Source organism: Pelobates fuscus, chromosome 1, assembly GCF_036172605.1.
Source record: "Pelobates fuscus isolate aPelFus1 chromosome 1, aPelFus1.pri, whole genome shotgun sequence".
Taxonomy (NCBI): domain Eukaryota; kingdom Metazoa; phylum Chordata; class Amphibia; order Anura; family Pelobatidae; genus Pelobates; species Pelobates fuscus.
In genome coordinates this window covers 308,536,472-308,555,477 of record NC_086317.1, presented here as the reverse complement: position 1 = coordinate 308,555,477, position 19,006 = coordinate 308,536,472, and the positions used below count along the sequence as shown (strand labels likewise).

General features: G+C 35.5%; 1 protein-coding gene across 1 annotated transcript in view; it reads right to left on the bottom strand.

The window, feature by feature from the left end:
• Nucleotides 1–217: 217 nt before the first annotated feature.
• The window catches only part of LOC134594267 (interleukin-18 receptor 1-like), a 29,449-nt gene continuing 10,660 nt past the window's right edge, over nt 218–19,006 (bottom strand). The window contains exons 4-8 of the mRNA XM_063444630.1: nt 15,882–16,062; nt 10,584–10,723; nt 3,961–4,122; nt 1,655–1,810; nt 218–772 (exon numbers count right to left, since the gene is read on the bottom strand). Of these exons, the coding sequence (XP_063300700.1) occupies nt 390–772; nt 1,655–1,810; nt 3,961–4,122; nt 10,584–10,723; nt 15,882–16,062 (1,022 nt within the window). The 3' untranslated portion in view covers nt 218–389. The remainder of the gene's footprint in view (nt 773–1,654; nt 1,811–3,960; nt 4,123–10,583; nt 10,724–15,881; nt 16,063–19,006) is intronic.

Here is a 19,006-nt window from a genome sequence, read left to right as displayed (position 1 = left end):
CACATTCAGTCAGTCCATAGGAAAGCATTCTCAATGCTTTCCTATGGACATCAGCATCTTCTTACTGTGAAAATCACAGTGAGAAGCGCGGAAGCGCCTCTAGCGGCTGTCAATGAGACAGCCACTAGAGGCTGAATTAACCAATATGTAAACATAGCAGTTTCAATGGAAACACACATGCAAAATCAGAGATATAGCCCAAGAGAGTTTTCCAGGGCCTCCATACAATTATCCACATTGGCTTGATTATGGATAGCATACAAAAATATTAAACAATATTCAAACAATATAGTCCTGTATCTGCTTTAATAAATATTGTGTTTATTCTGCAATTCTGAATTCTCCAGTTCCTTCTCTTCTGTGGTGTGCTTCCACGTTCTCTCATGTGATCAGTATGCTATATTATTATTATTTACAATGTAGGATAGTGAAGACTTTTTGGCATTTGAAAATGAAATGTTTGGTGCCACTGGCTTGGCTGGCATCAAGTAACGAATTTTTTTCCAAAACCTGGATGTTAAAGAATGTGTCTTACACTCTTCCCATCTTACTCGGCTACTGGTTTTAAGAAGTTGCAAAGACTCTGGCATAACATTCAGTTCATTTAAAGGTGTAAATTCAATCACTATAACTTTAATCTTCCGTTCTACCATGGCTTTGTGCATTCCACTTTCAAGCTCATATATTGATTTGTCAGACATGCAGTTCTTGCTAAGGAGTATTATTAGCCTTCTGCATTTTTCAAGATAGCTGTTGATATCATCGACCGTTGCTGTAAAAAAGAATTAAATATAAATATTGTGTAAAAGTACACAAATCAGGCATTTCTCTGCATACTACAAGAATTATTTTTCTGTGTTTTTAAAATAAACCTCTCTGCCATTTTCATCAGCATCTATAATATGTAGTTTAGCCAAACATAAGAACCATATGATCATGTAAAAAAAACAATAATTATTTACTTATTATTGTTGATTCTGTGTTGTTTGTATGGACTAGTAACAAAACACTACTCTTTAATTTTCTCTAGTTTTCATAGTAATTGGAGTTGAAATGTCTTTGAAATTTTACTGCATCCAAAATTTATAAAAAACTACAGTCATTTTTATCCACCTTCTCATCCACACGATAAAACTGATTGGATGGCAATGTGTAGCAGGGGATAGCAACTAAATGCTTATTTTATTCCCAGGTCAAGTAACCAATAGAGGGAAATTGACGAATACGGAGGAGCAGTATTATTTCAGATTAGTAATGGCATGGTATAATAGGAATGCACAAGTACATTCATTTTTTATATATATTTTTTTTAACTTGTTTTTCCAATACTTTAGTCTCATCCCATTCCAATTACTTATTTCTCTATTTAACATAATGAATTGAATGTAACAAATAAAAAGCAATGCAGCATCCTGTAAAGCTAACACAGAGCTACACTTTGGAATTTATTTAACAAAAATAAAGCAAAAATGGAGGCATTATACAATTTGTCATGAAACCCAGTCACTCCTATGGACTAATGCACTACTATCTGTATTCTTATGTTTCAGTATATAGATCCTCCCCAGTGTACACTAAAACCAAAAGGAACTGACACACTGCTACAACTACACACTCTTTTTACTTATTGTTCACTGAATGATTCTACACTTACCTCCACCTGGAATAATATCTCTCTCAAAAATGCACAACTTGTATCCAAAGTAGTTTTCTATTATGTTGGGTAGAGTCTTGAATGCAAATTCTTTTTCTTTGTGGTCAGCAAGGGAATGGTTTGCAAATGATAAATAAGCATCATACTCTTTTCCATCTATAATAATAATAGTTTAATGAGAAAAAAATAGATATAAAGATTTTAAATTTTTATAAAGTATACCACTATGATGCATACTTTATAAACATGGTCAACACAAAAAGCAAAAACAAAAAAGCCACAACTGTTTTTATCTAATGTAAGCATTAAACTAATATTTTCCTTAACATTGTTTTGGAGTTTATCATTTGCATATAATTTCACATGTATTCGTTTTTTTTGTTTTGTTGTTGTTGGTTTTTTTTTTTACATAGAAATGTTGAATTCTTCAGGAAGAGGCTGTTTAACAATCCTGCTAGATTTGTGGCAAATCTGCAAACGCTCAACAAAGGACAAAAGAAAGGAAAATGTCAACTATTTTGTAAGACAAAGGTATCTTGCTTATTTTGGATTGAAGTTTGGAGACTAAGATATGTCTTGAACTCCCCATAAAGTTTGCAAAACATGTGTAGATTGGATACACTAGAACAGAAGAAACAGTGAAGGGAGGAAGCAGGAGAGTTTTCAACACACCAGCACACAAGTGCTAGTGTGGGGAGCATAGCAGGATGACCAGAGGGAGAAGGCCCTCCACGTGAAAGTGCCAGTGTTTTGCAAACAAAAATGGCCACAGTGGTGCCACAGTAAAGGCTGTGGCCTATTGTGCAGTGGACCTGTGACAAGAGCACACCGATGCAGGAGCCTCAAGGAGCAGAGGAAGCACCAGGGACACCAAGGAACATGTGGCAGGCACTGCAGTTGGGACGGGAGGTGTGCATGAAGCATCGTGATTGCTGAGTCACAGTATTGTGGCATTCATGTTGGCAGTAAAAGCAAATAGAACACATCAACAAGTAATGCAAAAACCCACAGTTTCAGTATCAGTTTTCAGAGATGTCTAATGGAAATAATGAAATATAGAATAGTCTGTCAATGTAAGTGTCACAATGTAGCATTTGTTCTTATATGATAGCTCTTTTTACCATTTGCTACTGGCTAGGTGAATGTGATTGTGCCTGAAGTATAACAGCTGCAGGATTGTTCGAGATTGCTCTCTGATAGTGTTTAACTGAGATTTGAAATTTGTGTGAAAGAAAAAAAAATGGCGTCGTTTCTTTCGGTAACATAAACTGCTTACATAGCAAAATTAAAAATGAGTAATCATGTAAATCGTAGAAGTGCAGTAGATTCGTTCCTCAGCACTTTCAGTTATTGGCTGCTTCATTCTGTTCTGATTTTCAGACACACAATAAACAACACACAAGTCTTGCTCTTTTGATTTTGTTAGGGTTATATAAAGGTTTCATTCCAAAATATTTCTAGTTATATATTAATGCCAATTGTTTTTCTTTACTAATTGCTCAAAATTGCTAAAAAATAGCAATAAATAAAAGTAAATTATACTTGTCAATCATCTTCAACATTCAACAATTTCTAATGTCTTTTATTATCACCTCGGCCAGGCTTATTTGCTGCTCGTATCATTTATCTGCAGCTTTTGCGTACTTCCTGTTTTTCTACTAGATAAACATAAAAAATATTTTACTGTATGTTAACTTATGTGTAACTTTGTTTTTTATTCTTTTTTTATTTTAGAAATATTATAGATAGGTATCGTGCTTTAGTATGTCTAAGTTGTGTGCATATCTCATAAAGGCACATTCTACTATTAACATCATTTATTTGTTTCCATTCTTATATCGCTCTTTATTTCGCTTTTGTTATCTATCTCTTTTCTTGTTTCAATCTTCTGTCTTTATTTTTCTTTTCTTTTTTTCTCTATATCATATTATTTGTCTTTATGAAATATTTATTACTTTATTAAATTTTAAACAACTATTATTCGTATGTAGTCTAAATTATAGACATAGTAAAAAATAATTTGGAGGCGTATTTCCCAATAATATCCTGGATATAACTCAACTAACATAAGTTAATTCTGTTGTACTTAACTTACACCTACTTTCTTTACCTACTAATCATTCATTCATTGCACTTATGTGTAACTTTGCTCTGTTGCACAGCAGTACGATCGTTATTATTATATGTATTAAAATATATATGTTGAGTTTATAAGCAATTAACACATTTAAGTAAACCTGCTAATATTGTTCAATGGATACATTAAAAGGCATTCGAGAATAGCAAAGTGGAGATAAAACACTCACCTCCAATGGTATCATCCTTTCTTGTCACACTCCTATATAGCAAAACCATTTCAATTCTAAATATAATGCACAAAATGACAAGACTAACAATGCAGACTGAACAGGTGATGGACGCCGCCAGGAATGTTCTAAAGAAGTGATGAGAAATATCTTTGCTTCTGTCTGAATGTAAAAAAAAAATAGCAATTCATGAATGTTGCACACTTTCATTCTATATTTTATGTATAAGCATTGTCTGTATTATAAGTTAAAGATTAATACTAACAGAAGAGGTTTATGGTCCAACTGATGTGATTCAATGTAACATATTACTGAAAATCCAAGCATAAGTGGACTGAATGTTACTGTTAAAGGACCACTCTAGGCACCCAGACCACTTCAGCTTAATGAAGTGGTCTGGGTGCCAGGTCCTTCTAGGGTTAACCCATTTTTTCATAAACATAGCAGTTTCAGAGAAACTGCTATGTTTGTGAATGGGTTAAGCCTTCCCCTATTTCCTCTAGTGGCTGTCTCACTGACAGCCGCTAGAGGCGCTTGCGTGATTCTCACTGTGAAAATCACAGTGAGAGCACGCAAGCGTCCATAGGAAAGCATTATGAATGCTTTCCTATGTGACCGGCTGAATGCGCGCGCAGCTCTTGCCGCGCGTGCGCATTCAGCCGATGGGGAGGAGAAGAGGAGGATCGGAGGAGGAAAGCTCTCCGCCCACCGCTGGAAAAAGGTAAGTTTTAAAGACTTTACCCTTTCCAGAGCCGGGCGGGAGGGGGTCCCTGAGGGTGGGGGCACCCTCAGGGCACTCTAGTGCCAGGAAAACGAGTATGTTTTCCTGGCACTAGAGTGGTCCTTTAATCTTTTGTTTTAATGAACATTGTTCAACAAGAATATTTACTAATGTGAGAATGTAAAGTTAATTTCAAATTTAAGGCCAAATAAGGCAAAATAGAAAAATGCTCTAAGTCATGCTTTCAGATTGGCTGTTCTGGCATTAAATGTGAAATTCACTAGGAATTCACTTTAAATTCTAACGTCAGTAAATAACCTTTTGTAAACTGGAATAGGATCTTAGAATTTGGAAGAGACGATACCAGCAGAATGGCAAGTGCTGTTCCATATTTTAATAGGCGTTTATAGCACAGACTGCTCTTCAAAAACACACCCACTTGGGCCCTCTGTTCCTTCTCTGGCAGGTACATGCCTTTCTAAAGCATTTCTTTCAATGGGTGGCCAGTGATAGGCTGAGAGTGTTGTTAACTGACACTCTTAGCCTATCACCAGCACCCAAGGGAAAAATATTCTGTACTTGAGATGGGTCCAGAAGATAATACAGAGGGCCAAGTGGGTGGACCGAGAGATGGGATTTTATTTTTAAATAAATTTCAGCGGAGAGTGCACAGAGAGAGGGAGGGAGAGATGAAGGGGAAAGTAAGCAGCAGAGGAGAATCAAGTTACATTGATTGCTAGAGATCAGTACTGACAAGAGCATTTTTTAATCCTGGGATCGTCTGTTGAGCCTTACTCTAAAGAACTGACCTGGCTCCAAACTGGATGTTTGTGGATAACTGACCTACTAAGCTTTTATTGTAATCTTAATGGCCTTGAACCGAAGGGCAGGGTAGAAAGAAAAAAAAGAAACTACTCCATATGTTTTAATAGTGGTTCGCTTGCAAAGTAATTTGTTTTTGTTATTGTTTGCTGATTTTTCTGTTTGTAGCATAGAATGCTTGAACGCACGTTCATTTTTTTTGTCTTGAAAAAACTTTACCTAGCTTTTATTTAACAACCAATTTTCTTAAAGGCAGTTGAAAAGTTAGACTGGAATAGATCACGGTATTTTCACATAGATACAATAAATGTAGTATTTCAGTTTCTTTTTAGTAATAATAAATCTAACAATGTTCAGTGCAATTAGGACTGACTTTGACTTTGTAACCACCCCCCCCCCCCCCCAAACTAGCAACAATCTGAATATTGAATGAATGATCTAATTCTCATCTGTCAAGTAGCAGGAATGTATTTACAACTCTTTGGAAAATGATAAACTATATTGCAAAACAACTATAGTGTTGCATATATTTTAAAAAAAATCATGTTGTAATAAATGGCTAGAAAAATAGTTATTAAACAGAGAACAGAACATTGCTCAAATACATCAAGGGTGTATTAAAAATGAGTAATAGATATGGAGTTCACATAGTTCATATAGTTTATAAAGATCAAAATTGAGCCATATGTATTGCATGGATATTCCAGTGTTATATGTGTAGATTAGTCATCTAATGACATATGTGACCATAAAGTGTGAAAGCTGGTTAGAAGCAATTGGTCAATCTAGTGTCCTGCTCATTTTCTCAAGAAGACTCAAATATTGACCTTTGTGCATAATGCTCTACTCCTACTTTCATTTTCTCATTGTAATTTTTTTTTTCATTCTTTATTTCTGTATTTTCGTTAATAAATTATAAACTATACAATCACAAGGGGTATATTAGACAAAATCATCATTAGGACACATTTATGACACTAGTGTTACATAAAATGTAAGAACTTGGATTTAAAACAATAACAATAGAGAAAGATGTGTCACACAGCAGAACATTTATGGACACCACCAAATTTTACTTGAACAAAGCGTGCGTGCGTTAGAAGGAGGGGGGATCCTCCACGATGTGGTTTTGTTACTTTGAATGATGAACTGTGTCATGTACAGCATCACCATATAAGGTTGCAAAAATAAAAGTAAAAATTAGTTAGTTTGTGTGATTTACGGCAACAGTTCACATATGATGGTGCACAGGTTTTGCCGAAGTGTTATGAATTGCCTGGAGTGTGGCAATTTGGTGTGTGTTTGTTGTCTACTACCCATTAAGAGCGCAAATATAAACAATAATCTATAACTTCAAAACAAGGATTATTTACAGAGAAGAAAGAGAAAAAAAAAAGAGAATGAAAGGAGGTAAAAATTCAAAGGTGGAGTTTGTGACTCAATATATATAATTATATCCTATAATTATATGAAAGGCAAAAAGTGAAATGAGGAGGTTTTCCATTGTTCACTGAACATGTTAATGTATATGTGACTCTGGTATTCTAGAAGTCAAGGGTCTCATATTTTGTGAAAGTGTTTTGTGGTATCGCTGGATTAAAGCTGAGAGTCGGTCCATCTCCACTGGTTCATTTAACTCTACACAATATGGCTTCCATTGAAGGTGTGTTGGCATTACCCCCACCGTCCTGCGCTTGCCCTCCTGGTGGCTAAATCTATTCTTGCTACTAGCTTATTCTGTGCTCTGGTTTATTCTCCGTGAGGTTTGGATAGTTACCAAATCCATGGGTTCATGGGTATGTCTGCCTGCCAAATTCTGGAGATTAACTGCAATATTTTAATACATAAGTGTTTAATGGATGGGCATCCTTTCCAGCAGAGACCTGAAACTGAGCATCTAATTTGTTTTAATCCATTTGGTACCAGCATAACATTGTCTTATATGATTGGTTCTTGTGATTTGCAAGCTATTAGAGTATAGCAGCCATGTTTCAGGAGATACAGGAAGGAAGTACACATCCCAATAGGAAACACGTGCAATAGAAAATAAACCATAACGTTAGTTGCATGTAAACCAAACATAACATCCATAACAACAGGGTGGGTGTTTTACACCTAACATCTGTAGCTTTTTCTTCTTTTATCACCATATCGTTATCTAAAATTATTTTCAAAACCAAGTTAAAAATAATAACATTCTAACAGCAATTATAAACTTACACATTTGCTGAATGTCACATTGCACGGATTGGTACATAATGTAAGAAATCTTTGGCATAAAAATCAATACAAGAACTTGCAAACAAGAAATAAACAGAAAATCAGATACCCTAGAGTAACATTCTTAGGACCTGTACACCAGTTTAGACAATCCAGTTATGTCTAGAGGGCCTAACCCTGTAGTAAGTGACAATAACAAATAAAAACACACTCGAACCACAAATACTGGCTGAGTGTGACCTGGAAAGGTGTAAATAGTATCTTGGAATAAATAAAGTCACGATCGACTCAGAATGCACTGTATATTTAATCACAGACACATATGTCTCAAGAGCAAATGTGAAAAATACTAGCCGTATAAAATAAAGGTAGCTTCTTGGATCATCCAAAAAAGTGCTTAAAATTGTATACATACAAGCTTTATTAAATAGGCTTATTTATAGCCCACGTTGCACCCCTTTGAAAGGATGATCTAGTTAAGGTATGTATGAAAGGAAAAAAAACCGTATAGAGAGGATAAAACTATATCAAGAAAAAGGAAACTCAAAAGGCTGGAAAGTGGGGGGGGGAGGAAAAGACACTCCCGTATCCCACTGCCGAGCCTCCAGAGTATAGAGGTCACCTGGACTGGTTAAAAGGGGGTAACCCTGGAAATTGTAGAAAAAAGGAAGAAAAAAACCCAAAAAGGGATGTCTTATATAAAGACCGCCCAGAGGGTAAATACCCAGTCCAATCTCAACAGTAGTATAGTTGCCAAAAAAATAAAAAAGCCTTTATTGAAATCTATTAAAAACCTGGGTTATCAGTGATGGACAGAATAATATAGGGAGAAATATGTATGGTAGGAACAGGGCTAGTCAGGAGCCTAATAGCCAAAAGGAACCCTCACAAAAAACGGAGAGGGGATAGAAGGCAATATGTACTCCCATACATAACTCAGGTAACAAAGCAGTAGGAGAGAACAGGGAAAGGGAGAAACACACACTCCCAACCAAACAGTAGTGCTATGCTAATACCCTATCTCCTATAAAACACCTTCGTGGGTGTTCTAATCTAAATGCTGTCATAACATCTGAATCCCCAGGTTACACACACATGCTAGAAAAACATAAATGAAAAAGGTGCTCAGAGCAAAGTGCTGTGTTTTTAATACTCTTTGAGCACTTTGCTCTGAGCACCTTTTTCATTTATGTTTTTCTAGCATGTGTGTGTAACCTGGGGATTCAGATGTTATGACAGCATTTAGATTAGAACACCCACGAAGGTGTTTTATAGGAGATAGGGTATTAGCATAGCACTACCGTTTGGTTGGGAGTGTGTGTTTCTCCCTTTCCCTGTTCTCTCCTACTGCTTTGTTACCTGAGTTATGTATGGGAGTACATATTGCCTTCTATCCCCTCTCCGTTTTTTGTGAGGGTTCCTTTTGGCTATTAGGCTCCTGACTAGCCCTGTTCCTACCATACATATTGCTCCCTATATTATTCTGTCCATCACTGATAACCCAGGTTTTTAATAGATTTCAATAAAGGCTTTTTTATTTTTTTGGCAACTATACTACTGTTGAAAACTATATCAACATGTCTCAGGAATAATTGACTAAGAGTGAATCCGTATTCTTAGTCTGTTCATACAAAGGAAAGGAAAAATCATTACACCACTTAGTAGGAAATCTCTGAGTGTCCATATGTATTAAATGTATCGAGAGACAGGTATAGGATAATGATATAACTAACTAGAGAGGTAGAGGAGTAAAATAAACAGAGTGAAATACAAGAGTCAGTGAGAGTGCAAAATGTCTATATATAAAAAAGACATCCCATTGTGCATGGTGACAAGAGCCCTAAAAGCACTCCAAACAAAAACCCGACACATGTTTCGGTGTAATCCTTCGTCAGGTCCACTCTCACTAAATCTTGTATTTGTCAGGATTACAGAATGATCCAGCACGTAGAATTGTGTAACACAGAGGACTGATAGGTAACGTATACCGGATCTTAGAATGGCCAGACTAATGTACCAAAGAATAGTCAGGAATAGCCGAGGTCAAGGGAGGTCAATAACGCACTCTCAGACAACCACAAGGGAAACCACGACAGGGCACTGAGCAGGATGAGAACTGGGCCTAAATACCCCTCCTCTAGATCTGATAGGCTGTAACTGGCTTTTGACCCCAAAGCAGTTACCAGGTTTCCATTTGCATAATTGCTGGTCAGCATTAACCCTTCTGTGGATTTTTTTGCTGCTCGGCACAACTTTTCCTGTGTGGACAGTAAATGTCATTAACCACATTTTTATAAGCGGATGAATACGTGACAGTATTTCACCTGCTTTGCAAAGACTTCTTATTGAGCTGCACTGGGAAGTCTGTGATTGGACAGCCACAGAAAGTCTGGGCTGAGGAAGAAGAGATGGCTCGCAAAGGTTGCAGACAAGAGATCTGCAGCTTTTCCATGCTGTTTTTAGATATACTCTAATGAAAAAATGCACAATCAAATGCATGCATGCATGTTTTTATTGTAGGTATATCTACAAAATAGTTTTTTTATTTTTTTATTTGGGCAGTGGATTATCCCTTTAAGCTCTTTCGGTTTATGCATGATAAAAGGTGAGGCTTTCATGTGGGTCACATTACTTTATTTGGCTTGATATTACAATAACCCCCAACTATTTGATACATTGTGCAGTAGTGGATAACTTGCAGATTGAAATGTATTATTTGCTTCTTTTTTTTATACCCTACTGTTATCCACTTCAACGTTTTATTACAATAGAATGAATTATAGAACAGTATGAAAAATCTGAATATTTTAATGTCTTAATTTTTAGAACACGAACAACATAAACTAACATTTCATCCTACCTTTAACTGTCAGAGTAACAGACTTGATGTCCAAAACAGAGTTGCTAACCAGTTGGCATTTAAATGGATATTTAATATCGTCTTTGTCTATGCTTCTTAGGTGTAATTCTGTTGTGCCAAACACTTTATTATTCTTATACCTATACATTATTGTACATAGAACAATTTGAATTAATACTTAATCAGAGTGAATAATTATTTCCAGATTCATTATTTATTCAACAGATACATATAAAACACATTAACAGTGCAAAGTACCCAAGCAAAAAATAAATTACAAAAATTAGAAATTATATATATATATATATATATATATATATATATATATATAGTTAATACATTGCTAAACACAAATACACACACCAGTCAAGCCATAAGACTTACTTTTCCCACAGAGATCTCACTTTAACAGTGCTCTAACTACTACAAGGAATTCTGAGTAGGTGCATGCAAATGAGCTCAACAAAGAACCACATTTGTGTTACTAACTTCAGGTGGAAGGGGTTTTCATCCACACTTTTTCCCCACCACAACTCTATTTTTGGTATATATATATATATATATATATATATTTTTTTTTTTTATTGTGGTGGGAAAAAAGTGGTGTTGAAACCTACAGTACAAATACAAAAATAAATACATTTTAAAAATACTGTTATGTGTCACCTGTATATCTCAAGTTTGACACTTTTTGGGCACATGAACTTGAGAAAGCATGTTTCCCCAACTATCCCAGTGTTCCCATCTTGGCATTCAAACAAGCAAAGATGGAAATCATGCTTCAGATATCATACTATATTTCTGCAGATACCCTTAGTAAAGGACAATGTTTAAAATGCAGTAGTTTTTTTGTTTGTTTTTTTTACAATGTGTGGGCTATGATTCAAAAGAATTGGTGACTAGAAACAGGCCACAAAAGATTGTGGTGAGGCCAAACTGATGTAACACCCACACTCTGCAAACTGCATAGTAATGTTTGTATTTTTGTATTTATTCTGTGGAGACATCTCTCGTGTTTGACCTTACCACTATATTTTTTCTATCTAGCTATATGCTCTCAGAGAGACTTCAACTACCACACCAGAGCTGGTGCCATGCTCATGAGACCCAGACAGTTGAAACTGCAGTCCTAGGCTGGTTTCAGGTCACTGATCCTTTTGAATCATAGCCCATGCTTTGAATAAAAAAAAAAAAACAGTGTTTAAAACAGTGTCCATTGCAGAACCCTATGGGATTGGCTGATGGTGACCCTTCAGAGAAGTTACTAAGGTATATAAACAATTAGTGTGTTTGTCCTGCACTATACAGCACCTTGATGCCGCTGAGCGAGTCTTAGGGATAAGATGAAACACGTATGGTCGTTATATTGTGCCCCACTGTTTGCATTATTTGTTTTTATCCTTTATGTTTATTTCTTTACCCCTGATACATATTTATCTTATGTATCTTATATCTATTAAGTTGCAGCTGCATTTTACTATTGGATCCTCGTGATAAATGTTGGGCCTTTTAACTCCTTACATTCTTGTCCAGGAGATTTTCCAGAGAAGAATTTGAATCTCTACTTCTAAACATGATGAGCCTTAAATTACACCAATTCTTGTGAGCTTAACCTTGAGAATTCCAGAACTAAATGTAGTAGTTGCTGTATTACACTATTTGGATTTTGTTCATTATTTCTTGTAGATATATTTTGTGTGAAAAAGTGAATGAATTTTTTTTTTAAATCTGTGTTGACTTTCTTTTTTTCATTAAATGTTATTTTTTAGTGAGTAGACAAACACACTACTACATTCCAAGATATCCAAGAGAACATTTAGTTATTCTGATTTCAAGCAACGGAGGAAAAAAAAAACGGAAATAAAAATAAAAGTATAACAGTCGTTAAATTGTTTTAAAACCTTCATATAATTGTTATTATAAAATGCTATTTATTATTATTATTTTTTTATTGAATTGAAATTACTACCCCTTTCTTAACGGCTATCTTTTTGCCCTGAGTCAGGCTGTCGGTTATCCCAACCAATGCTCACTATTTTGCAATCATCTGTTTATTTTCAAACTTGTGTGCTCCTTCTACCCGCAGCATTAGGTAGAATTGTCTGATAATCTTTACATAAGTAGTTTATTCAAAAATAATATAGAACTTTACAAGTCATTTGTTGAAAGTACTGTTTATTTGCCTTTATTTTCTTGTCTTCTTTTTACAGTTTTTCAATCTTTTTAGCATTTTTTCCTATTCTTAATTATTACGTATTTTTTTTTTTTATAAAGTGTTTAAACTTGGAGCCTCACTGTACTATACATACATACTATACAATACCTAAATATTCACTGATTATTGTCATGCATGTTACATATTATTATTATTATTAATTGTCACAATTAATTCGATTTTTATAATCGGTTGTGATTAATGTGTGTACAAATCCTCTAATAAACGTACTCCACAGTATATGAGAGTTAAAATAGTGGGTAACTCTTCACTTTAAATCAATTAATGGGAAACCGTATCAGAATATAAATTTATGATATTAATACAAATTATTCAATTTTTGATAATTTTTATAAAATATAATTTTTTTTTTATTTATTACCCCATAAATATCCTCACAAGTCACACACAGTTACAGGCAGACAGTCACATACAGAGTGGCACAGTTATATACAGTCGCACACACACGCACACACACATACACACAAACACACACACACACACACTTAGTGTCACCCAGATCACTTCATTGAGCTGAAGTGGTCTGGGTGCCTATAGTGGTCCTTTAAGCCTAAACTCTAAATGAAAAAGTACTGTGTAAAAGCCTGTGTGTTAAAAGTGCTGTGTTTATACGATTTAAAATTGGGAACTGGATTAGCTGGCCAGTTGGATACATAGAAAAAATATTATTTAGTTAGTCTCCAAAATGGAGTAGGATTTATTTTATTTTTGTTTTATTTATAACTGTGAAGCACAGCATTGTGTACCTTGTGGAAAGTGCAAATAACTGCATTACTATTTATCCTGATGCTTGCATTAGAAGTTTATTGTCAAGAGCCCAGCCATCCTGCCACAATATATAAAAAAACAAGAGACTGCACTCACCTGAACATGCATACATTATAGTGTGCAGCTAGACCAATTCATACCACATACAAGATCCAGTGCACTCACTCATTCACTAAACAGCAATTTAAAGTCTCACAGAATGTAATTGTTTTATTTAAAAACACCTCACCTAGGCAAAAATAATGGAGGTTTAGTTACAGTATGTGATGGTACATTTCATAAGCCTGCCACAACGTCAATGTATCCCATTCTTGGCAGGTCCTACTCTGACAGCCTAATGCTTGCCCTTATGAGATCAATCCACTTACTGGGGAAATACTTCCTCCTGGGACTCTCTGCTGATCAAGGCTAGATTGGACCCTGTTTTCTAAAAAGCAGTATATTACAGCTTTGTATATTTTTTTTATTTATTGAAAATGTTGTTTAAAATTGACATGTTCAGATGAAAAAATCCTGAAGTTTTTGTTTTTTCATGCCTACATATAATTCAAACTAAGAAGGAATGGTGGTAATGGCAAGTGAAGCTCCTCTATGCTTTACTACAGACAAGTTTGTGTTAAAAACTCAGTGTAATTGCTTAAAAAAAAAAAAACTGAAAACATAGCGGACTAGATTTTGTTTCTAGCTGCAATGGTTTGTTTATGGTTCAGATTTGGTTATAGACCTAAATTTTGTAATTCACTTTGAATTCACTTAGAATTGCAGACATTTTACACTTTAGTGAATAAAACTATCTGTAGAAATAGACAAGCATATATTAAGCACTCTCTTTGGGATTTATATGCACAGGCTGAAGTTTGTACCGAGGCACGAACAAGACCAGAAGACGTGAGAATATATATAATAAACACAAATAAAATCCCCATGGACTGTGGGGACATCCAGCCTATGAATGTGCATAGATAGATTGCTTCCCAGAATCGAACAGATTCATTTTTAGAGGACATGCATTCATTACTGAGAAAAAGGTTATGTTTTGGATCATATAAAATAACTTTCTAACTTTCAATATCTTTACATCATTAACTTTGGAACAATCTCCCACATCCTCTTGACTTCACATTTACCCCACACGTTTTTCAACTTCTAACCTCACTAGTAATTTGACATTATTCTTCATAACTCACTTAACCTTTGTCACACGTTCTGGCATAGCCTAATAATCTTACATGTAGCTATATGACGTGTCTACCTCTACAGATGTGAATTTCAAATTTTACGCCAAATACACAAAAATGAAACATAACCAAACTACTCAAACTAGAAAAAAAATTCTAATCAGCTATGTTTATATTTTGGTTATTTAGTAATTCACACAGAGTTCTTTAAATACCCTCGTCTGATTAAACGTATAATGGAGCTACGCTTGCCATCATCACCATCCCTACTCAGTTTGAGCTATATGAAGACATTAAAAAAGCAAAAATCTTAGTTTTTTTATATCTAAAAATGTACATTTCAAACATTTAAAATAAAAAATACAAAAATACGAAGCTGTGATATACTGCCTTTAGAGAGTTAATTTGCCTATTTTGTATGTTGAATTTCTTTTTTTTTCCTGTGTATAGATTTCTGCCATGTTTTAGTAGGAAATGTGTGTAAAATATTATTCTTTTTTTTTTTTCCAGAAAGAGATTTATTTTTAACAATCTAGTAGATATTTGCCCCAATGAAAACATGTATGCATTTCGCAATACCATTTTTAATCAGGGGTATATATAACAACAATTTGCAAAAGCTGCAGACCTCTTATCTACAGCATTTGCAGGCACTCTCCTTCCCCAGCCCAGACTTGCTGGGGAAGGAGAGTGCTTGCGATTACAGACATCCCAATGCAGCTCATTGAGAAGGCATTGCAAGGCAAGTACTTTGGGCAGCTGCTGCCTCTTCATTTAAAAAAAAAAAAAAAAAAAAAAACAGGAAGTAAATGGATGTGTTGTCTGTTTGACAGCCAGGGAGGTGTAAAAAGTTAAATGTATCGAAATTTGCACTTTTTGTAAAATAAAACCACACTTTAAACCTAAAACCCTTCATCAAGCTGAAGTGCTTTGGGTTTTTGGCATGTTCCTTTAAGTGTCACACTATTAATCTGAAACCTACCGTAATTTAGTAACAGTGCTTTTCAACATAGTTATTCCACTTTTGGGATAATTCCTTAAACTAGATATTGCCTATAAATATAAACGGAATTGTAATTCATAGAGGTGGATACATATAAAATGTCCATTACTTACATTTCTGATGTTTCTGTGCTGCATGTTGTGTTTATGACACTTCCACATGTATCTACAAATACAAACTCTTCTTCGTCACTATTTAGTCTGTAATTCTTATTAGCTTGAAGCCAGTACAAAATAGCATCGGTATTGTTGCTATGGCCATAGAAAGCTTCACATTTAACAGTGAAATCTTCTCCTATGTAGAGCATGGAACAAAACATTAACATCAGTCTTTTGCTGGTAGAAAAATACAAATATTTTATATTTCAGCAGTACATATATTAAAGTACATAAAAAATAAAAAGACAAGCATAATATTACCATTAATAACTCTATTTGTTTTTGAGTAAGAGAATATTTTAATTCTCCATATTTAAATATGGCATTAGATAGGATACATGCAAAGTATTATAACCAAGTAAATTGATGTAGCTATGTATTAAGTTTAGCTCAAAGTTAAAATTCACTCTGAATTCCTAACCATTCCCACTTCAGCAAATAATAAATAATCCAAACTGTCTTGCTCTTAGTGGGGCAGTTCTGATTTCTGGGTCCTGTCCCACCATCCTCATGGTTGGCGTCCCACATTCAGGGACACCAGGGAACTGAGCATATTAGACGCCCATATTCAAGGTGACACAGTGTTGTGCAGTATGCTATTAGCAGTATGTATAAAGCAGGAAGGGCAATTGGATGCACTTGTCCATTTAGGGACAAATGACTTGGCTTGCAATGAGGTTTCAGAGGTTAAGGAAGTTTTTAGTGTTTTTGCCAATGATATACGGCAGCTGGCTTCCACACTGTCATTCTCTGAAGTTCTGCCTGTGCATAACACTCAGAATGACAGACGAATGCGTATTAGGGACTTTAACTTGTGGCTTGGTGAATGGTGTCGGGAGCAAGGATTTGGCTTTATTGCTCATGGTAGCTCTGTTTGGAATGGAAATAAACGGTACAAAAAATATGGTTTGCATCTTTCTCAAAAGGGAACAAATGTTCTCAGTGAGCAGTTCAGAGGTTTTAGGGAGGTAATAGGGAGGAGTCGGGCAACTATAGGCCAGTAAGCCTTACTTCAGTAGTGGGGAAAGTGATGGAAACCATGTTAAAGGATAGGATTGTTGAACATCTAAAAACACATGGATTTCGAGATCAGAGACAACATGGGTTTACTTCAGGGAGATCATGCCAAACTAATCTTATTGATTTTTTTTGATTGGGTAACTAAAATTATAGATCAGGGTGGTACAGTAGACATTGCTTACCTAGATTTCAGTAAGGCTTTTGACACTGTTGCAAATAGAAGGCTTATCAATAAACTGCAATGTTTGAGTTTGGATTCCAATATTGTTGAATGGGTAAGGCAGTGGCTGAGTGACAGGCAACAGAGGGTTGTAGTCAATCGAGTATATTCGAAGTGTGGGCTTGTCAACAGTGGGGTACCTCAGGGATCTGTACTTGGACCCATTCTCTTTAATATTTTTATTAGTGATATTGCAGAAGGTCTTGATGGTAAGGTGTGTCTTTTTGCGGATGATACTAAGATATGTAACAGGGTTGATGTTCCAGGAGGGATAAGCCAAATGGCAAATGATTTAGGTAAACTAGAAAAATGGTCAGAGTTGTGGCAACTGACATTTAAATGCTAGCTGAATGCTTGGTTGTATAGGGAGAGGTATTAGCAGTAGAAAGAGGGAAGTGCTCATGCCATTGTACAGTGGTGAGACCTCACTTGGAGTATTGTACACAGTACTGGAGACCGTATCTTCAAAAGGATATTGATACCTTAGAGAGAGTTCAAAGAAGGGCTACTAAACTGGTTCATGGATTGCAGGATAAAACTTACCAGGAAAGGTTAAAGGAACTTAACATGTATAGCTTGGAGGAAAGACGAGACGGGGGGGGGGGGGGGGGGATATGATAGAAACATTTAAATACATAAAGGGAATCAACACAGTAAAGGAGGAGACTATATTTAAAAGAAGAAAAACTACCACAACAAGAGGACATAGTCTTAAATTAGAGGGACAAAGGTTTAAAAATAATATCAGGAAGTATTACTTTACTGAGAGGGTAGTGGATGCATGGAATAGCCTACCAGCTGAAGTGGTAGAGGTTAACACAGTTTAAGGAGTTTAAGCATGCATGGGATAGGCATACGGCTATCCTAACTATAAGATAAGGCCAGGGACTAATGAAAGTATTTAGAAAACTGGGCAGACTAGATGGGCCGAATGGTTCTTATCTGCCGTCACATTCTATGTTTCTATGTTTCTAAGCACACAAATAAAAAGGAGGATATGGATGATGGATCATCAGCAAAGTAGCACAATTTAGAACAAGTACAGGTCCGGGTAAAAATTTATATAATTTTACAAAACTTTCACATTTTTGGTCTTCTTTCAAGGTGGTGGAAGACTTCTCAAATGTTTCTTGCATCTCCCCATATTCCCCATTGCATTGAATATAATATATTAGAATGTAAAGGAGACATATTTAAAATCTCCCCTACGGGGGTACCATTGCTTCATACCAATGTCCGCGGACGCATGGAAAAAAGTCTCTAATCGGATATAATTAAACACTATGAGGGCCTAGAACTGTGCGCAGATAACTTTGTACAATCAAACAGGTTAAGTTTGTGAGGATTTGTGTCCATCGGTGACCTAAAAGTTGTGTTCTGCATCATATCAGGGTTAACATAGCAAATCATAAAAAAAAAATCAGAGCTGGGATTTTTTTCACAAGACCACACGGGACTCCAGCATAGGTCAGGCCCCACCTAGTAATGCCCCTGATAAAAACAGAAATTAAATAACCAAAGCACTACCAAGTAACTTTGTTTTAAAATATATTAGTAAGCATTTATTTGAAGCATTGGATGAATATCTATCATGTAAATGTATGAAAAACATTAATTTTGTGTATATATTGCTTTTCAGAGATACATACAAAATTTAATTACCGTATATACTCGAGTATAAGCCGAGTTTTTCAGCCCATTTTTTGGGCTGAAAAACCCCAACTCGGCTTATACTCGAGTCAGAGTCTGTATTATGGCAATTTGCATTGCCATAATACAGACTGGGGGGAGAGGGGGGCTGGCAGAGCTGTAACTTACCTTTCCTGCAGCTCCTGTCAGC